General features: G+C 37.8%; 1 protein-coding gene across 4 annotated transcripts in view; it reads left to right on the top strand.

Annotated features, from left to right (window-relative positions):
• Window positions 1-22,332, top strand: part of PDS5B (PDS5 cohesin associated factor B) — a 138,546-nt gene that overhangs the window by 100,327 nt on the left and 15,887 nt on the right. The window contains exons 26-35 of one of the 4 annotated variants that reach the window (XR_010606464.1): window positions 1,202-1,316; window positions 1,683-1,815; window positions 2,613-2,732; window positions 3,049-3,111; window positions 4,561-4,706; window positions 5,180-5,285; window positions 9,444-9,889; window positions 9,982-10,083; window positions 13,010-13,151; window positions 13,828-13,890. Coding sequence is in view for 3 of the 4 variants with exons in the window: in XM_065638882.1 (XP_065494954.1) it covers window positions 1,202-1,316; window positions 1,683-1,815; window positions 2,613-2,732; window positions 3,049-3,111; window positions 4,561-4,706; window positions 5,180-5,285; window positions 9,444-9,889; window positions 9,982-10,083; window positions 13,010-13,151; window positions 13,828-13,863 (1,409 nt within the window). In the remaining variant the exon portion in view is untranslated. Of the gene's footprint in view, window positions 1-1,201; window positions 1,317-1,682; window positions 1,816-2,612; window positions 2,733-3,048; window positions 3,112-4,560; window positions 4,707-5,179; window positions 5,286-9,443; window positions 9,890-9,981; window positions 10,084-13,009; window positions 13,152-13,827; window positions 16,444-22,332 lie in introns of those variants that run through there. The other 3 variants (XM_065638895.1, XM_065638882.1, XM_065638905.1) reach the window with 3 other exon arrangements.

The following is a 22,332-nucleotide window of genomic DNA, read 5'->3' as shown; positions in this document are numbered from 1 at the left end:
ATTAGGCTAAAGAAAACAGCGTGGACATTTTCTGCAAAATGCTTTTTGACTTTTGGTGTACAACTTGTCGTTTTGTCCTTGCCCGACCATCATGATGTAGGAAAGATGTTCTCCTGCAGCCCTTGCTTAGGACTACTTACAAGTCTCAGAGGATGCTAGGAAAGGTTTTGAATGCTTTAATGTCATCGCTGAGTTTTGTTGCTCTGTTCTGGTGTCACTGAGCCTTTCAAACTCGGTCACAGAATCACAGAATGTCAGGGATTGGAAGGGACCTCGAAAGATCATCTAGTCCAATCCCCCTGCCAGAGCAGGAACACCTAGATGAGGTTACATAGGAACATGTCCAGGTGGGTTTTGAATGTCTCCAGAGAAGGAGACTCCACAACCTCCCTGGGCAGCCTGTTCGAGTGTTCTGTCACCCTCACCGTGAAGAAGTTTCTTCTCATATTCAAGTGGAACCTCCTGTGTTCCAGTTTGTACCCATTGCCCCTTGTCCTATCACTGGTTGTCGCTGAGAAGAGCCTGGCTCCATCCTTGTGACACCCATCCTTTATATATTTATAAACATGAATGAGGTCACCCCTCAGTCTCCTCCAAGCTAAAGAGACCCAGCTCCCTCAGCCTTTCAAGTCCAGTCCACTATTACTTTGTTATAGCTTTCATGTTACCTCCTATCCCTTCTTTAAACAGAAAAAGTAGGCTGTGGGTTTGGAGAACATTGTGACAATTTGACTGCAAAGCTCCTGCAAAGGGCAGCTTTTCTGTTCTGTTGACAGCAAGGCTGTACACTGCACTGTCCAAAGAAAGAATGGTAGCTGATCCTGCAATTGGGCTGGTCTCACATCTTGCAGTTAACATGGATTTTGTGATCTATCCTCACTTCTGCTTTTCAAAGTCTTTGAGTACAGGCTTTGAAATGAGGAAAGGGTTTGGAGTGAGGGGGATGGCTGTAGCTGTATTCTCAAGGTAGCTAGAAAATACGCAGCCCTGAGAGAAGGATGCTTAAAACCTTAATTTTTGCGTGCAGGAAACATCTGCACATCAACCATGAGTTGCAACATGATAAAGAAGTGATAAGCCGGTGTGTGCCTGTACTTAATGTACGCTGACCTCAAATTTTGCTCTTTCCTCTGTGTGGGGTAGCAGAAAAGTGTATATCTTGATATGTCATCTTCTGATGCATCTTTCTTCTGCTTTTCAGAGAAACTGTTGTCACTTCTACCAGAGTATGTTGTTCCTTATACTATCCATCTTCTAGCTCATGACCCAGATTATGTCAAAGTCCAGGACATTGAACAACTCAAGGACATAAAAGAGTAAGGCTACTTTTAATAGTGTTTTTTCTAGGGTTAAAGCAACTTCAGTTTAGTCTAAGTGACATTTTAGTTCATTGCGGTACCCCGATACACTGTCCGGTGCATGTGCCAATGGCAGTTATTTCTGCAAAATATTGTGAGATATAGTATATATGCTTTCTTAGTACTCTGTGATACCTTACAGAGGAACCTTCACCTTCTGCTCATCCTACCTTCATTTCTTTTTTTTCTAAAGAATTGGTTTCTCAGAGTTAGACTGGTTCACATTCATAATACTAGTAAAACCTGGAGTAAAACACTTTCTCAAATGTGCTTTTTGAAAGAATTTCTCTTTTATTCATGAGGAGTACTGAATTTCTCCTTTAGGTGCCTGTGGTTCATACTGGAAATATTGATGGCTAAAAATGAAAACAACAGTCATGCATTTATCAGAAAAATGGTAGAAAATATCAAACAGACTAAGGATGCTCAAGGACCAGATGATGCAAAAATGAATGAAGTAGGTGATACGTTTTGATTGGAAATTGCATTTAATTCTGGCCTGCTTCTGGAAATGAGTTGCTTTTGTTTACATACCAACTTTCAAATGTTTTTCAATAGAATTTTATGTGGGAGATGATACTTTGTATGCTCCAATGATTATATTTGTTGTAGTTTAAATGACATTTATTTTCCTGTGCTTCAGTAGCTCTTGCACATTTGCAAGGAAGTTGTAGTATCTGCAGTCCTTCTGTTTCTGTCTCAGTAAGATGATTAAATGCTAACTTTAATTATATGTAAGCTACAATTTTTACTGTTTAAATCATCCACTAAAGTGCTTTATAATGTTTCCTTTTAAAAGTGCAAGAATAAGCTTAGTATAGGAAGAAAAATACATGCATTAGATGTCTGCAGTGTGTATTGTGTAGTGAATGTATTATATCAATCCCTGATCTTGTTTTTTGAGGTTTTTGCATCACATAATGTATAGATTTGTCAGTTTTCTGCCTTTCCCACAGAGATTTTAGCTTTGTCTTGGAAACCATGGTGTACACTATTCTTAAGTGTGGAAAGGTCATGAAAGCTAGTTCTCTTTAACTGCTGGGCCTGCAGCGCTTTTGTCTTTTGCTCCTATATTTTAGTACCCTGTGATACACGGTGTAAGATGCAGGCTGATGTTAAATGTTTAAGATGATTGCTTTTAAACTGGGAGTTCTTGTAGTTCTGTGCTCAAAAGATACTGTCTTTTGTCAAGATTTGCGATGAGCTTCTGAAGTGTTGTTTGTTTTGGGGTTTTTAAAATTTTATTATTTACAGAAACTATACACAGTTTGTGATGTAGCAATGAATATCATTATGTCGAAGAGTACAACATACAGTTTGGAATCCCCTAAAGACCCTGTACTTCCAGCCAGATATTTCACTCAACCTGACAAGGTATATCTTGACATTTGTTTTTTCTTGAGATAAGTCTGTTTCAATCTTTGTTAGTTGTAATTCAAGGGTGTTTTTTCAATAGTTCTTGTAACTTCAGACTCCTCCCTATTATAATGTAGTTGACAATGTATGTATATGTTTTCATAAATATTTATATAAGTGTACACACACTTATTTCTTCCCCTCCCCCAACCCTACCAGGAGACATTGCTGTTCAGGTTTAAAATTTCAAACTAAAAAATGATGTAAAGAAAATACATATCTTGTTCATTGATTATTGTTCTGATTTCCTGCCACCTCCCTCCTTTCTTTCCAGAATTTCAGTAACACCAAAAATTATCTTCCTCCGGAAATGAAGTCATTTTTCACTCCTGGAAAGGTGTGTATGCTGAGGGGGTTTGGGGATTTTGGTGTTGTGCTTGTGGTTTTGATTGTATTTTGGGGGGTTTTGTTGTGGTTTTGGTTGTTTTTTCTTTGTGTGTGTGTTGGGTGGAGGGGGGTGTTTGTTTTTTTAAGAAAACTAACATGTAGTTAATGAAACACTTCAAGTTTAAGAAATACATAGTTTCTGCCCAAAGGGTTTATATGCCAAAGGTTAGTAAACAAGTAGACAGACAGAGACAGGTAGAAGGGAGAACTGCTACTGTTTGTGCTGGGTTAGTAGTAATACTGGGCAAATCTGTTGTCTTTAAAAAGAGAGAGTCCAAAAAAACCCCATAATATTTGACAAGTTTGCAAAGTGCTTAATCTTTTTTTCCTGTAGAAGACTACACTTTTCTATATGAAGTGACAGCTATGGAAAACTCCAATATAAATTATTTTTTAAATCGTATAAATTAATTTTGGCAAAGCTGAATACCATTTTACAGTATCTTAGATAACTGACTGCTCTATGGTTATATTTTGTTCTTTCTAAATATGCTTTGTATTGAATGGCAATGTTTTTTCTTCGCTAAAACTAAAGTCGGGTGCTCTTTAGAATTCAATTAAAATCTTGTAAAGGGAAAAGACAAATTTTGGTTTTAATCTGGATTAATGTGTCCTGTTCTAGATTACAGGGGAGCATTCATTTGCTACCTTGCAAAATAAATAAAAGCACACCATCTTTATTACCCTTACTTTTGCTAATGAAGCATTGGCTGTGAGCTAATAATTTATTCTCTTTAGGAATAACTGAACTCTTCCAGCTCTCTCAAAAGTTAGTATGAGCTGGTGGAGATATTTGGCATGTCTGAAAGATAATCCACTTAAATGAATAACCTAAAGCTCACCAGTGTCTGGAAATTTTGGCACCTGTTGAAAGCCTAACATTTTAAAATCTGTGCATGAAGCATCAGAAGCTTCTCCACAATATTTGATTTTTGAGGCTCTTATTCATTCCCAGTTGAAAACAGTTTGCCCTTACAGCTAAGCCAGTTTAATGGCTTCTTTGCTTAAAGGGCTGTCCTACTGCTATTTCAGGTTTGCCAGTACAGATGTTTATCTGATCCAAATGGTGAGCTGGTTCAGGCAGCTAGATCAGCAGAAAGCAAACTGCACAAGAAGTCCTGAAGTGGCTTAGTGCAAGGTCAGGTGAGCACCCAATACTGCCAGTGAGAAGGGAAATTACTATAAGGATAGAGAGAATACCGTAGGCAGCAAGCGATTTGATTACAGCTTTGTCAGCTTCCTTCTTGTGTCTGTTGTAATTTTCAGATGAAAATGTTTATATCTTTGTGTTAAGATATTGATTGTAGAAAGTGGAATCTGTGAATACATTAAGTATAGTACATGTTAATAATATCTAAACGTGTAGCTTAAAATAAAGGAAATGTATTTTTGGTTTCAGCCCAAAGCAGCCAATGTTCTTGGAGCAGTTAATAAGCCTCTTTCGTCAGCAGGCAAGCAGTCTCAATCCAAATCTTCACGAATGGAAACTGTAAGCAATGCCAGCAGCAGTTCAAATCCAAGCTCTCCAGGAAGGATAAAAGGGAGGTTGGTAGACAACAAAGGAGCTTTGATATTTCAAGTATTTGTAATGGAAACTTTGAATATTTCTGTAATGTTTTCTAAGTGAGTAGAATTCTAATATCTTATTTTGAACTACAGTTATAGTACTATGATGGTATAACTGAAACCATGAATTTGACTTTCTAACTCCAGAAATAAATTTACTTAACAAACCCAACCAACCAACCAACCAAACAAAAACCAAAAAAACAAAACAACAAAAAAACACCACAAAAAAACCCAGAATCAAATCATCTTTGTCCTGAGACTTAGGTTTTCTGGTTTGTGATATGTGATGGCTACAGTAGCCAGAGTGGAAGGTTCCTTCTGCCAGATTGCTCATGGTTTAGGAACAGATTTCTTCTGAAGATTGTTTTTCTTTATCTATTTAGGTATATATATTAAAAATTGCTTGCTGTATTATAGCAAAGAGGAGAAAAATTGTTTATTCATTCTAGGCTTGACAGTACTGAAATGGACCACAGTGAAAATGAAGAATTCACACTCACTTCACCCTTACCAGGGAAGAAAACTGACAAAAGGGACGACTCTGATCTTGTAAGGGTGAGCTGTTTGGTTGCATTGCAGATGTTTCATTTTAAGCCACCTTTAAAATAAAAATTAATGTGATCATACTTTATATCATTCAAGAAAGTAGCTGAAGCATGAAACTCAGTTGATGTTGTAAACTACTGGAAAGTGTGTTTAGAGTTGGATATGAAAATGCAATGAAAAAAGGTTCAGTTTGTCTGGTTTTCATGTGTACAGCACATGCATACGTACCTTTGCGTCATACTGACAACTCCTGTAAGCTCTCAAGATTACCAGTGTTTTGCAGGACATTGATAATACAGACAGGGGTAGATTCTGCTAGAGCTAGGTTGATGAGAATTAGTCTGCAATTTGTCTCATTCTCAGGATTTGTTGATGAGGTGTTCAGGTCATTGTTCAAGGTGATAGCTTCCTTGGATTTCTGTTCCCCAATATACGGTAGAGATCTTATTTTTGTATTCTTGATGTTTACATGAAATACAGATTTGGGAGAAATAATTTGATTAGTTTTGATAATGATCAACTATGCTGGAGTTTTGGGGGAGCAGTCTAACCTGTCTGAAATTTTAGATTGCCTTCTGAGGTGGTAAAAGTCTGTACCATACATGGTTTCTTCTTTGTAGTTAGCAAAGTGATAACGCCTCATTACAGAGTTCATGCATCATAATTCTTGCCGTTTTTCGTGCTGTCCCATCACTGATGCTAAAGCATGCTCTCCTTTTCCAGTCAGATGTGTTTGTCTTTCAACAGCTGTAAGGAAGAGCAACTGTTAGTTCTCTGGTTATCTAGAATACCAAGGGGGCATCACAGTTTGATATTGAATTTAGAAGTTCAAGGAAGAGTTGTCTGAACAGCCATATGGATTCTGTTTTCTTGCATGCAACTTGCACTGCATTGAAGGCAGGAAGATGCTTGGTTCTGAATGCCATGTATCGCAAGCAGAAGTTGCGGTATGATTTTAAAGCTGTCTGATTGTGCATAACATGATCTTCGAGAGGCTTTTAGGACAGAGGGAGCTACCTAACTGATACTTACAAATACAATCCAATATGATGTAAAAGAGTCATAATGATTAACAATCACATTGCCTGTGTTGTAAGCTAAACAGACTGTTCTGTGCGAACAGTGAACACCAAGGGGTAGCAGAATGGTGTCATTAATGTGCTCTTTTACAGTGTCGGGATCATTTGGGAGAAATTACGTGTGTGTCTGGCTCAGAGAGAGGTTTTAATCAATGACTACTAACCAAGGCCTTGTGAGAGTGGTAGGCCTTTGAAAACAGTAGCCACGTCCTTACTAATTCTTACTAATGGATTTATGTATTTCTGTAGATGAGTAATGCTAAAGGTTCCTAATGAAGATATAAAAACTATTTGAACACTCCGATGTAGTGCTTTAATATGTTAATGAAATTATAAACAGACTAAATATTGCCTCTAGCACTATTTATACCTGTGTCAAAATACAGAAAAATAAACCACCAAAGAAAATTATAATTGGATTGTAATTCTAAGAACAGCTCAAATAATAAGAGTTTCACATACCACTAGTAAATCTTGGTTCTTTGTGCCTTAACAGTTGGCAGTCTATAAATTTAATAGTATTTGGGATATGCATGAAAAAGTAGTAATACAAACAAGATCAGATTTGTTACAATTGGATTTTCTAGAATGCATTAAGGATGTCCTGTATCTGATGTCACTGCTGCTTTATTTTTTTACTGTCTCTGATATTTCTCTACTCTCCCATTATGTCAGTCTGTTGCATTTTTTCTGTGTTGCTTAGGACATAAGCTGCTGACTAGTAAAAATGCCCCAAATTTTTGCTTGTCTTGAAGTGTGAATAACCCTCTTATACTGTGATATCTTGTGGGAAAAGCAAACTGGCTTATTACAAAACCAGAAAAACCCAGAATCTCTTGTCAAAAAACAACCAAACAAAAAACCCCGCTTCTGATGCTTCCTGGATTGATATGCCATTTCAGCTAAAAACCTTGACAAGTCTGAGAGTCCAAACAGCTGCTGGCATGCAATTCATGTTTAGGAGCATTGAGTTGAATTGGTAACCAACAAAGCTAAGTGATAAAGCAAATACAGTTCAGTATTTTGAGTACTTTTGAGGGCATTTGTATTTCACTTTGAATATGTAAGCAAGCTGCTTAAGGTCATTGATTCAGAATGTGGTTTTTTGGAGCTGGAGAGCAGATTATAGCAAACGTTACCTGTTTTAATTGGGAAGCAGAAAGTCTATGTTTTAAAGATGTCACTATTCAGGATATTTGTCTAGATTTTATCATAGAGTAACATGTTAATTCTAAGGCTGGGTGACACAGTTTAACCTGAGGGATAAACTTTACTTTGAAACTTGCCTACAACCACTTACCTGGTAAAAGCAGCTGCAATGACAGATGTGCACAGTCACTGCAAAAACAAATAGAACAGGGAATAACAAGGATGTTGCTGATCTAGATCAACAGTTTCGTCGCTGAAGTAACAAACTAGCAGGAATTAGCATAATTGTTGACACATTTTTCTTATTTTCTTCTAGTGTAATTCTTTGGCCTTCAATTTCTTTTGCCTTTTTCCTCATATCCTTTGTAGCTTTTCTTTCTGCTATTCTTAACCAGGGTTTATGGATAAAGTGTAAGCTGATTTCCATCTTATGTCACAAGGGAGAAGTGAAGGAAAAAAAAATTAAATCTGGTTTTAAATGGCATAACTCATTACATAGATTAAACTGCAATGTAGCAAATCCTAGTGAGTGAGTGTTTATATGTGTTGAAATACAGTAGTGTTAGTTTGAAAACTAATGTTAGTATGGAACTGAAATACTGTTAATATTTGGACTTGTGGACCATTATATGGTCCCAAATGAAATAGTCGTGGTCCCCATGAAATCATAGAATGTCCTGAGTTGGAAGGGACCCACAAGGATCATCGAGTCCAACTCCTGTCCCTGCACATGACAACCCCACAGTTCACACCATGTGTCTGAGGGCGTTGTCCAGTCTCTTCTCGAACACTGTCAGGCTTGGGGCTGTGACACCTCCCTGGGGAGCCTGTTCCAGTGCTTCACCAGCCTCTGGGGGAAGAACCTTTTCCTAATGTTCAACCTAAACCTCCCCTGGCACCTCTTTGTGCCATTCCCTCACATGGCAGGTGGGTACATTTTTATTTTTTCCCCAGGGGTAGGCATTTGTTAGAGCCATCCTTCGGGCTCTAATAGCTGCCTGTTGAAATATTTTCACTGTTTATGCCTCTTTACTGTGCAGTGTAGACAACTAGAGCATAGAGAGGTCAAGGAATAGTTTCTGTTCTAAAAGTTTATGTTTTGGAAAGGGCAATAGTTTTAAAATGAAAGGGGTTAGGTTTAGAATGGACATCAGGAAGACATTTTTTACAGTGAGGATGGGAAGACACTGGAACAGGCTGCCCAGAGAAGCTGTCGATGCCCCATCACTGGAGGTGTTCAAGGTCAGGTTGGATGAGGCTTTGAATACCTTGGTCTAGTGGAAGATGTCCCTGCCCACAGCAGGGTGTTTGGAATGAGATGATCTTTAGAAATCCCTTCTGACCCAAACTATTCTACGATTCTTTTAAGACTTGGGTGGGTTTTTTTACTGCACAGAGCAAATGTTGAGTCCTAGTGCAGCTCTGACAGCAGTGCTCTAGAAGCTACCACTAATTCCTGTGCTTCCTTCTACAGTTATAAACTCAGGTTGCCCACCATCTTCTGTATTAGTACCTTGTCGCTGCCAGCATAGGAACCAGGCATGACCACCCTGCAGCTCGTAACAGAGTTGAAGCCACAGCTTGACAATTCCCATGCTCTATATCCATTTTCCGATTGATAAAAATGCAGTTATAGATGTTCTAGCCGATTGTGTTTGACACAGCTGAGGATACAAATGAGGCAGACCTTACACACTTTATATTTTAACTGCTCACCTTTGAAATAATCTTTGTCTTGTCTGGAATTTTATATGTATGTATGTGTTCACACTTCTGCAAAGGTTTTTGAAATGGATATGGTAGACAATCTTAGCAGACCACTTGCGTAACTTGAAGACTCTTTGTCTTGTTGGGGGAAGTTTCTGTAGCTTTTGTGTACGTGACGGTTTAATATTGCAGTTTATTTTTTTAATTTAAAGACGTAATCTTACATTTTCAGTCAGAGATGGAGAAGCCTAGAGGAAGAAAGAAAGCAGCTATCACAGATTCAGAAGAGAAACTTAGCATAGATGACCTGAATAAACTGGGTCAAGAGCAGAAACTTAGAGGTAGTCAACGGGGAAGGAAGAGACCTGCAGTTGTTACAGAATCTGATGAAACACAATGGCAAGAGGAAAAAAGGCTAAAAGAAGATGTAATAGAAAGTGAGGATGAACAGAACAGTCCACCAAAGAAAGGGAGAAGAGGACGCCCTCCCAAAGCAAATAATGGAGGAACACCAAAGGAAGAACCAGTAGCAAAGTCATCAAAAAGGAACAAAAAAAAACAACCGCCAGCAGCTGCAGCAGAAGAGGAGGAGGAAGAGGAAGAAAGGCAAACTGAAAACATTGAACAAAAACCCAAAGGCGGCAGGCAAAACAGGACACAGAAAAGAACACAGCAGAGGTGAGTCTGTCTTCATGTAAGCTGCATCTTTTTTTATCCTTGGACATCAGTTATAATTTGATACTTTGCAATTTGGGTCTTCCTCAAAACAGCGCAGAATCATCTGAAACTAGTACAGTTGAATCAGCACAGTCTACGCCACAGAACAGACGAGGAAGGTCATCAAAAACACCACCATCACAGCAAAAAAAAGTGTAAGTGGTGAATATTTTCTGAATTTGTGTTTAGTGAAAATTAAAAACATGCCTCTGTGCCCCCAAACAATCATTTACTGAAAATATTTCAGAATACTTTAATTGACAGTTAAGAAAATAAAATGTCATTGCTGTTTCTAAAATGCTTTCCCTAGCTGCTTCTCCTAGAGCATCTCAAACCAGAGCGAGAAGCTACGAATAAGTTTAATGTGCCCAGGTAGCATATATGTAGCTTTGCTCTTCTAGGAGAAAAATCAATAAAACACCCAAGTGCCTTGAAGACAGCGCTTTGTTAGGACTTCAAGGAGCAAACAGTGCTCCCATTTGTTTTGGATAGGGAGGAATAATCAAATTGTTACTGTGGTGAAACAGTATTGTGGAGAATTAAATTTATTCTGATTCTCCTTAAATTGACATTCACTTTCTGATTTGTGGCTTTCTTATTATCTACTTGAATTATATCCAAATGGATAAAATGTGCTGCAATCTATGAGGGACAGTAGCTCTTGACAATTCTGAGGCATATTAAGCTCCAAAATAAAGGTCAGCTCTGCAGCCAGCTTCGATTTCTTGTGCCTAGTGTGGGAAACTATAGGGGTATCTACTTTTTCTGTACATGTATATGCAATATATGTAAAGCAGATGTGTACAAGTGGACAGGACTTATTGGCCCACTGGTATCAAACTGCAGCTCATGAAACAGATACTTTTCCATAACTTGGTGATAAATTCCTTAGGGCAATATTTATACTCGTCTTCAAGCTCTCCTATTACTCTGTTTTTCTAGCTTCTGAGCTTAGTTAGCATCATGTTGATCTTCTTCTGGCAGCTTAGTGTACCAGTTTGCCTGTCCCCGGAGATCTTTGCCTGAACAAACTTGTGCTCTCGATTCAAATTCTAGTTTCACACCAGATCACATGTTCTGGCATTTGGCAGGCACAGCATCCCCACCTTTCCAGTGTTCTGTTTTCCTGCCTCAGGTCAGACCTCCTCTCTGTAACCAGAAACACAGGTCCCAACACTCTATTGGTTGCTACAGAAGTCACTGCTACTTACGCAGTGGAACAGGACCTGGAAACTGCTACCGCCATGCAGGGAAGACTTGCCAACAAGTTATTGTTGGGTGATGTGCCATGTGGCGTTTGTCAAAGATGTACTTTAGGAAATACTTAAGTAGCTTCTGATTCACTTCTCAGTGAAATCAGTGAACTCAGCGTGTTTCTTTACCCCATTTTAAACAGAAAGTGAACTGTATCAGTACATATGATCAATAACAGGCATAGCTCTCATTCATGCGTATGTGCATTGTTCCTGCCATGAGGAGCCCAAGTGAGTTTTTTCAGAGCTCAGAGTTGTTGGGTACATTCTAGATATCATACAAAAAAATTGTGTGTGTATTTTTTTATTTTTTGTGGTCAGACCACCCAAATTTTGACTGTCCTTTTTGCAAATCTGCAAGAAAAATGAGACCGCAGTAATTCCTCAGTCGTTAAAGTGCGTTGTGGTCCGACCTTTCTCCCTTTTCTACATACACATCTACAGCAGTTTTAACTCAAGGGAGCTGATGGAATAAGCAATGCTGTGTGCCACAAAATACAATATATTTAATGCAAATGCTTAAAGCTCTCTAGGCTCCTTGGAGATGAATTTGGCATAAAAATTTGGGATTTCACCTATGAGGTGATAACGTATAACCTATTTGTGATAACTAACTGGGTACCAATTAGCACATGTGAACTGGCTTATTTGTGTAAAATGTGAAAAGAGATGAACCTAGCTTGTGAATAATTCTTCTGTTTCCTTTTCACTTCTGTTGCTTCTGTCAGTCTTGGAAGGCTTGACTTGGGCTAATTTGTATTGTTTCTCAAAGGATGTCATGTTGGTTGGTTGGTGCTGAAACCCCCACTATAATTAGTATATGCAATTCAGAGATTTTATTTTGTACAGATTTTAGTGTGGTTCTCAGGACTGAAAATTCTCACCACACGTGTGGTTTGCTGTCAGAGGACAGTTGTTTTGGATCTGAATGCCCCTGCTGGGGATTGAAGTGTGTCTGTTATCTACTGGGAACAGTTTCTGGTTTAATTTCATCCAAAAAGTCACCCAGTCTGGGTGCACCAAGACTTGCATCCGCAGTAAGGAGGATGATTCAGTTATTTGATTCTGAACTGTGCTAATGACTCAAACCAAAATGGTAATGTGGATCCAGCTGGGTAGTTTTTGATATATACCTAGTTGGCTCTTTTTTTTTTTGTTTAAGATATGGAGGTGACTACTTCTCATTTTAAACAAACGGGTGCTTTTTGCTTGTGGTTCAGCTCCCGTGACTAACACAGACAATTACAGATATTGTTGACTGATTATTCTTGATTATCCTGATTAAGGTATTGTTACCCTGGTTATTCCTCAGTCTTAGCATCAGCTAGCTTGGAAAATTTGCATTGACGTTCATTATAGTGTTAATTTCATAAATAGCAACATGGGTTCTTCTAGGTCTGTAAAAATATAGATGCAGTTATTCAAATTTTGTTGTGTATTAACTTCTATAGGAGTAAAGTACACCTATTCATGTAATTGAATAGAAGGGGGAAAAAACAGTATTCAGTCTCTGGCTGTTTGGCTTTTCCTGTTCACTGGTTACTGTTGTGTCCACCTTCTTTGGCCAGTATTCTGGCACCAAAGAGACAAATCTGTCTTGTCTGTAGAGGTGAAAATTGTACTCCTAACACTTTGTTCTGGAAGAATTTGGTCTCCAAATTCTGTTGTCCAGCCTCCTTGTCCCACTTCTGTGTAGGAGTATAAGACAGTATAATGTAACACTGAATTTTAATACTGCTGTTCTTGTAGAATACCTGCTCTCATACGTTTTATACATGTGCAGATCTATACACTGTGAAACTGATCTTTATTTTTCTTCTGATTGTAGCCGTACGGGACGTTCCAAACAAGCAGCCAGTAAAGAGAATGAATCTAGTGAAGAGATGGACGTATTTCAGAGTAGTTCACCTGTCAGTGATGACATTCCCCAGGAAGAAGTAATGGAAGAAGAGGAAGTTTCCACAATCAACGTAAGAGAAATGCCTGAGATTTCCTTTGAGTGTCTTTGTGGTGTTCTCTGTATATTCATGTTCAAAGAATGACTTCTGTTCTCAGAACTTAACCTTCCTCCTTTAAAATGAATGAGGTGGTTGTCACCTCCACTGTTGTGTAGTGGCGCTGCACTGGAGCTTCCCAGAGAAGCTGCATTTCTTAGACAATGTCAGTTTTTGTCAAGCATCTTAAATGTTCTGTTCTGTATAGCCTTTGTATCTGTCTGCCTGAGTTGTGTAGTACCTCATGGGAATTATTCTCCAGGTAACTCATGCCCGTTCTTCTCAGCTAGATTATAATAGTGAATAATGTTTCCTTACACAAAACGGGAACACAGAATGAATAGTACTGGAAAGTAACTATGGAATCTTGGAGCAGAATCCTAAACCAATTTATTCCTCTTACCAGCATATGCAAATATGTGAAAATTAATTTATTTTTATATTTATTCCATACAAATACATTAGTAATGTTAGTAGTGATACTAAAAATGTAACTGTGAATGCCTTCACACTTTTGGACACATCTAACGCTGTGTACAGTTACTCAAACATTATTGTGAGACTAACATTATTTCCATTATAAAATGTATATATTCTTGATTTTTTCACCATTTTTATGTAAAAACATTTAAAATACTTTTTCTCTAAACAGGTTCGTCGCAGAACTTCCAAAAGGGAAAGGCGATGAGTGAGCAAGTAGTTATCAGCCTTCCAGGTGAAAGCTTTGAAGAATGCTTTTAATGTAAAGCTTGAGACTGAATGAAGCTGTTAGTGCACAAATGGGGTTGCTGAAAAAAAGACAAAACCTATTTTACTTTTACTGCCCCTGCATTTGCAGTCCCTAGGTCACAAGCTTTAGCCACACACATGTTGATATCATTAACTGTGGATTTTTGTGAAGTGTAATGTGCGCTGGCTTTGTAGACATATGAACTAAAGAAGAAAACTGTAAATAGTTCTTTTTTTAATGTTTCTGACTTCTAAAGTGCTTGTATAGCTTTTATCTGCGGCTTTAAACTGACAGTACCCTACTGTTTATTTGATCTATTGATTTAAATAAGAACAGAGTTTGTTGAAAATTGATCTCAAGCAATATCTGTCAGTGTTCGTATTTGTACTCTTGTTGACATTTAACTGTGAAAAAAATCAGTTGAACAAATAGTGCCACTTTCTTTTGCCACTATTTGTTGAGAAGAAGAAGAAAAAAAATAGTCTTTGTTTCCTTTTGGATCTAACCTAGTGTTTACCTTTAGGCACCTACCTGTCATCAGAGGTGCTCAGTTACTTTCTTTTACAGTTGAACAATGTTGGATAGAATAATACAAGAGATGCAAATTGTGAAAGAAGTTGTTTGACTTGTTTTACACCTCAGTATTGATGCCAGGCTTTTCTGGACTTCTAGTGGCATTGAAAATTCAAAAAGGATTTAAAATATTTTAATTTTAAAAGTGTGTTGTTAAATAATGTACTGAATACCCTACCCATTTTATCTTCCCCTATCAGTTTTTATTAATCTACTGTATCAATAAAATTCTGTAACTGAGTTTTTAATAGTCTAGTATGTTAATGTGTATAGATATTTCCTTCTGAACATGATGTTCACAAAGAGCAAATTATTACTACATTATAATATGAAATCTGATATATAAACATTAGTGAAAATACAGTTCTTATTACAATGTAAAGTTAATCACAAAGAAAAATTTTATTGATGCAGTGTGTCTTTATAAAGCTGTTCTTGAGAGCCAAGTGTTTTGTATTTTATAGTGAAGTTGCATGTTTATGAAAAATGTGCTGAAAATGGGATGTAATGTTTTTTTGGAAACTCGTATCTAGCAGTAGTATATGGTAGGTCGCCTCATGAGAGAACCTTCTATTGAGAGTTTATTGTACCTTTTTGGTTTGGTTTTGGTACTTGAGCCAAATATTTTGGTATGAAGAGCTACATTTTGGTTGAATAAGGAGCTGTTGATTATTGCAGTCAAAGTATTCAAGATTTGAATGAAGCTCTGTTTTTATTTTGTGCTACCACAGAGAGGTTGGGGTTTTTTTTTTGTTGTTTTGTTTTGGGTTTTTTTGTATAATCTGAAAAAAAAAGTAGAAACAAAATACTTAAAGCAGTATCCTGTATGCAGTTTTACAGTTTACACACTGTGTCTTTGAACCAAAATGTGTAGGTTACTACACTATGCTTAGCCAAGCACATTAATAATTCGAGGTGCTGTTCTCTGTCTGGTGCCCTACAGTCGACAATATGTGAAAAATATCAGTTTCTAACTTAGGAAAATTTTATCTCATTCAATAACTGAGCATTTTCATAGAATACATCAATAATTAAGTTATAGTTACAAGGTGGCCTGTAAAGATTAGAGGAAAGGATAATAATAAAACATGGATTTACCGATTTCCAAACTATAAGATGCCTAGTAAAGAAACCTTTAAAATTTTTTCATTATGCATTTTTTTTGTTACCAGTGAAAAAAGTTGTTCTGACTCAGCTTAACTTCTACCCCCTCCAGTATTCAGCTTTTCAACATTTATACCTACAGATATAGAAGAAATGCTGCCTAAAAAGGCAATTATGGTTGATTTTAATTGACTTGGAAATAGTTGGCACAATGGAACTGGCTTGCTTATGCTTCAGCAGTGCAAATACAAGTTGTTCGGGTTTTTTTATGGTATAAAATGATTGAAAGCTAGCTTTATATTTTCCTCTTTGACAGAATTGCACTGAAAACATTTATGGTAGATGTACCTTTAAATCCATTTTATACAAAAATATGAAAAATTGATGCTGAAACTGCTGCAGACTCTTGAGGCTTTATGTGCATAAACATGGTTAGGTTAAACTTCATCGAATATTGATGCACATTACTGATCATAATGTTTAATGTAAATTTAAACTATAGTTTTACAATTTACATGTTGATTTCTTGGGTTATAATGTGTAATTCATTATTTCTTGAGGAACAGGCACAGCAAATACTTCATTCTTATATTCAAACGTCTGCTGAGTTCATTCTCATCTCATATAAAGCAAATGATTATTTTATGTACTAACATTTTGAGATCTGCGTACAGTAGCTACAGTAGAGTATAATTATGTATAAAAGATAAATTGCTAACATTCAGTTAGCATGCTCTTCTGCAATGATAATGTTAAGTTTATAAAGATGTACTGTATTACATTAAAAGATCAAATTGAACTCACCGTAACAAGTTCCAGTATGAAATTTTTGTGAGATTACCGAAGTATCTTGCTGTACTGAGCAGCAAATTAAGCTTATTTGTGTTACATTTCCTTTTCTTGCTGCAGTGCAACAGGAAACTTTCAGTGATCTGTAGTTCAAATGCAAACAGTTATTGTAATCTTGATACTAGTGTTTAAGATTAATTCACTTTGATTCCAGAAGCATGGGATTTTTCACTTGTCAGCAACCGACACAGTTAGTATTTAGGGCTGGCTAATGCACTAATAGGAAGGAAATGTGAAATTGCTTGAAAGTTCTAGCGTGAGTAAACCTCTTCCACCTGGGATAATTAGATTCCTGTGTTAACTACACTTGACTCTGCCAATTTACTTCATTTTCTAACAAAATTGAACCCTTTTCCAAATATTTTGACATTTTCTGTGTTGACATTTCAATCTATGTGAAAAAAAACACATTAGAGTTTACAAAAAAGCATTTACATTAAGACATTTCCACTGAAAATGAATATGCTCAGCTTGTGAGTAAATTGCAAAAAACTTAAACTTGAAGATTAAATACTTCATTCTGAAATAGCATTTGTCATCTGATATTCTGAAAAATACCCCACCACACTTCACATAGAGGTGTGTGTGCAGGAGTTTTTTGTTTGGGGTTTTGTTTGTTTTGGTTTTGTGGTGGTTGTTTTTTGCTTGTGCAGGTTTTGACAGATTGTCAAACTCTGCTTTTGTGAACATGCACAATAGATTTCGGATCCTGCAAGTTTACATCCCTGTGGTTTTGTGGAGTTAGTTCTTAAATGCATTCATCCTATGCAAATACAAGTACAAAACCAAGTACATTGTTGTGTTTGAATATTCTAACACTTGTGCATACAGGGCATGTAATGAAAAGAGCGTATATGTATCTTAAATTGTATGTGCCCCAGACATACAAAATTCTGAGTTTGTGGAGGGAAATATTTTTTAAACTTGTCTGTGTTTAAATATATGTGTGTATATATACTGTAGAGATGGAGGTGCAGTACATATTTTACAAAGACCTTTTAAAGAAACATATTGAGGTATTCCACCGTGTTTGTCCAAGGCAGCGTGTCCACAAACACACGTTTAAGATGAGTTCTAGATGTCCACCCCGCTAGTCTGATGGCTCCATGAGGACCAAAATGATAAAATTCACCTGACCAAGACCCTCTGTCCAGTCATCCATCAGGAGGAGCAGAAGAACCCGAGTGCATTCTTGTTTCCCGTTATGCTCACAGATTGCCATTCCAGTCTTTGCATCTTGGTTGGATGTTGCCTTTACAAAAGATGTTTACTAATTCAGGTGCAATTTCCTAACACTGACAGAAGTGACTTGTATTCCACAGACAAAAGTCGACTTCCCGCCGTGTCAGTAGATGTGTCCTATGGACTTGGGACACCTGCTTCATTACCTACAGTGCAGCTTCTGGTATTTGGTTGCTAATGGAAAAATAAGAAGCTGAATGTTGGCAACTGGGATAGAAATACAGAGAAAAAAAAAAGTACCACCCAGTTTCCTTTGAAGTTCTTCATATTCTGCTGTCTGAAAGATCTGACCTCTGCACAGAGCTGACCAAGTGCCATTGTGTTTGTATAGGCAGGATATACACAGTATCATGCAGTGTGTGTGTGCTGTAATGAAAAGGTTTCACGCTTGCATTTTTTTCAGTGCCTCACTACAGTCACGTTGTGGTTTCTGGTAGCCCTTTCATTTCTGTGACGAAGACGTATGTTGTATATTCTTTTGAGGTAGCAGCACTGTATCCTATGAAAAAGGAAGAAAGTCTCAAATACAGATTTCTAACCCTCCCAGTCAGTATTTAGTAATCATGTGATATGTTGGAATTAGTTTTAACATATAGTTTCTTTGCAGGATGGATACCATAAGGTGTTTTATTTGGTTAGCCGTGTTTCTGATGCTGATATCCTACCTCACATATGTAGATACAAAGGAATGCAGTACTTTGAAAATCGAAGCAGTATTATTGAATATGCTTCCTGCTTTCTTGGGAGTAATTTTATTATTAAAAAAAATTGCAGTTCATGAATTTATTACATGGCTCTGAACAGATCCAGAGAGCTGAAGGTGTTAGATACTAGATCCTGTAAGACTATGTCAGTATTGTTGCATTTTATTAATTTTCTAAAGATAGAAGACACTTGCTCAAATTATTATATGCCGTATAAGAGAACACGTGAACTTAGTAATGATCTTAGTAGTAGTAACTTCTATTGGTATTATAATGTAAAAGAATGCATTAGAATGAAACATTCTTGCCCTAAAAATCTTTTTTGAGAAATCATTTTGAGAATGTTGAGAAGACATGCTGATAATGTAAAACAGCTTTTTTCTAAAGTCACAGCACCTTGAAATAGTCTGGTTTGGAACATCTGGGGTTTTTTGGTAGATATATTTTAAGCTTATAGGTTTCTATGTTCCGTGTAGTATGTTTATATTCAGCAAAATTAAATTCTTGTAAATTAAAGATATTTTGAAGGACAGAAGAGTTTCTAATCCACATCGGGGTGGTTAGTAGGTCGAGAGAGGTTCTCCTTCCCCTCTACTCTGCTTTGGTGAGACCTCATCTGGAATATTGTGTCCAGTTCTGGGCCCCTCAGTTCAAGAAGGACAGGGAACTGCTGGAGAGAGTCCAGCGCAGGGCCACAAAGATGATGAAGGGAGTGGAGCATCTCCCTTATGAGGAAAGGCTGAGGGAGCTGGGGCTCTTTAGCTTGGAGAAGAGGAGATTGAGGGGTGACCTCATCAATGTTTATAAATATATAAAGGGTGAGTGTCACAAGGATGGAGCCAGGCTCTTCTCGGTGACAACCAACAGTAAGACAAGGGGTAATTGGTTCAAGCTGGAACACAAGAGGTTCCACTTAAATTTGAGAAGAAACTTCTTCTCAGTGAGGGTGACGGAACACTGGAACAGGCTGCCCAGGGAGGTTGTGGATTCTCCTTCTCTGGAGACATTCAAAACCCGCCTGGACGCCTTCCTGTGTAACCTCACCTGGGTGTTCCTGCTCTGGCAGGGGGATTGGACTGGATGATCTTTCGAGGTCCCTTCCAATCCCTAACATTCTGTGATTCTGTGATTTAATGAAACAATGAGGTGTTCATTTTAAGCAGCGAGGCTTTTTTTATAGCCATATCTATAGATGCACTAACATGTTACACGAATCTGATGTACACCACCATTTCTCCAGAGCCTTTGACTTACAACAAACCGAAAGGCAGCAGGGACTGCCTTTGTTTTCCCCAAAAGGCAGTTGCTGTTATTCTTCCATAAACACTTCAAAAGATAAGAGCTGGAGGAGGAAGGGAGAGAAAAATCATGGGTTTATTTACCTTCTATTTATATTCTGCTATATTCTATATGGTTTAGCTGATGGAAAAAGAATGCTGTGTGGAGCTGTGTTGGGTGAAAAGTGACATGTTAGAAATGAGTTATTCATTTGAAAGGTGCAAGAGACATGAGTAAAGGGTAGGGAATAAACAGATAAATGAGACGGGAAAGCAGTTATTCGATACCAGATAACCAGTGATACAGGTCTTCTATTAAAGATGAAAGCCTAGATGAGGGAAGCTAAGTTAGTGATTATGATAGTATCATTATTAGTATTATTTATTTAAGAGAGGAGAACTAAGGACATGTTGCTTTCTTTGATTTGGAGGAAGAGGTTGGAGTGTTGAAATATATGTAAAAACACACGTAGAATTGAGACTGGTACCCAGAGTGTGTTTGTGGAAAGAGGGCGGTGGCTGTTGCTGAGGTCAAATGTAAGGGATTTGGAATAGTTAGGCAAAAGAGGATTCTAACCTTCATGAGTAGGAAGATAAGGCAGCATCCATTTAAGTGCAACACTAAAAATGAGGCAAAAGAGGCTAAGATATAAGCCATTTGGAAACAAGAGCTCTCAAAGCTGCCTGATAGCAACAGTCTTTAGAGGTGCACACTGCAGACAGCAATATATAACCATCGGTAATCATGTCTCCTGTGGTGCCTCTCGTTAAATCTTTCAACGTGACCTGTTTTCATAACAACTTTTTGTGAAACCCTGATGACCTGGTCTTTCCTACGAATTTCAGTGTACCCTCTTAGCAGCCTAAGGTGGTTCTTCCCTTCTATATGTGTGTGTTCTCTCCTAGGAGACAATGTGTGTCCTATGCCCAGTCATTGCTGCTCTTCCATTCCCTTCAGCGGGCGCCAACCAGCCAGGTTTCCAAATCTTTCTTGTTTGTGACATCAGCTCTTCCTGAGAGGGTGGTCAGTCACAGGAACAGGCTCCGCAGGAAGTGGTCACAGCACCAAATCTGCCAGAGTTCAAGGGTTGTCTGGATGACGCTCTTAGTCATATGGTTTAGTTTTAGGTCATACTGCGAGGAGCGGGGAGTTGGACTCGATGATCCTTATGGGTCCCTTCCAGCTGGAGAGAGTGTATGATTCTAAATGCACCCCTTGTGCTGCTTGTTTCACAGCCACCAGGTTGTGAAACAAAACCAGTCGTCGGACCTCCCCGCTGCAGTGCATACTGGAAAGGGTGTGTACAATTCCGTAGCTGAACTAGAGAACGAGTAGTTGAGTTGAACTGCTGCTACATTTTGATATCTCAGTTTCTCAGTATCTAGTGAACCAAGCTCCTTCCACGGTTATAGTACCTCTCCAAAATGTTGATGCTGCCTTCGAATAAATGGCCTGCATTATCCATGAAATCGCAAGCAAGGACACCCTGAAGCATAAGTAGCCAACTCTGTGCTCCCAAACACAAAAGAGTGTAAACCAAAGAGATGAGTAATTTGGAGAGATATGGGCTGAATTTCAGTTCAATTCTTGCTGTTTGTATTAGGCAAGAAGCAAGTCTTTGGTAGGAACTTGAAAGAAAGTGAAGATTATTGCAGTAGTGGAGATCAAGTTTTGCCAAACTATTTTCTTGTATTAATGGAAGGAACAGGACGAGTTACTCATAACATATGTATCACTTTAGCAACTTTTAATAATTATGTATTTGGGCACTGTCCTGACAAGAGTGTGACAATGGGTTATGGGGTGTTACACTTAATTCTGCGTGGCGTAGTATTTTAATCTCTGCAAAGGTCTAAAAATGAATTCTGTTTTCTTCTTCCTAAGCTGGTCTGCTACTTCTATTGTTTTGGTTTTTTAATAACTTTGCTATTTAATCAGCAGCATCCATTGCCTGCTTTCCATTATTTTTATTTATCCAAAATAAGGAAGTGAGAGATGGTCATAACACAGAGCTAGTGTCCCGTAGTGAAATCATATTTCGTTTAGATAAAATACTTAATGTATCAGGAGAACACTTTAAATCTGTACTTAATCCATTAATTTGTTCAAAACTTGTGACTCTACCTTCTTAGTTTCTTCGCTCCTATTTGATGTTGAATTTGGAACATAGGTTTGGGGTTTTTTTAATTGTTTTCTGTTAATGCAAGTTGGGTTAAGAGTCAATTATGGTCTGCCTAAAAAAAAAAGAAAGTATTAATAGTATAGAATATGTGGTGTGTTGCTGCTACATACCAGAGCTTTCACAGAAAAATCTCACATGTTGTTTAGCCTCAAATACTTGTTTTCAGTGTAAATCAGTTGGAGCCTGTGGAGTTGGAAGACAGCTTTCCACAGTCAGGGCCTTCCTTCTGGTCGATACACATACACTTAATGTTGTTTATATATATAGATACTTGGCATAAAGCAGCAAAATTAAGATGGAGCTTTGAAATATTGTCTATATAGTATACACAGAACTGCAGAACTTTTGTCTCTGACTACATATATGAACATTTACTGAAAGAATGCTTAAGGCTGGAGAGTGTTTTTGCAGTGTTCAGGGAGCCACATGCCTCTGTTCTCTCTTACGTGCTGTGTAAGTTTGTATGCGCAGTGTGCCTAATGCCATGTTTGTTTA

The sequence above is a fragment of the Caloenas nicobarica genome, chromosome 1 (assembly GCF_036013445.1).
Source record: "Caloenas nicobarica isolate bCalNic1 chromosome 1, bCalNic1.hap1, whole genome shotgun sequence".
Classification (NCBI taxonomy): domain Eukaryota; kingdom Metazoa; phylum Chordata; class Aves; order Columbiformes; family Columbidae; genus Caloenas; species Caloenas nicobarica.
Note: the sequence above shows the minus strand (reverse complement) of the source record. Positions and strands in the feature narration are given on the sequence as shown.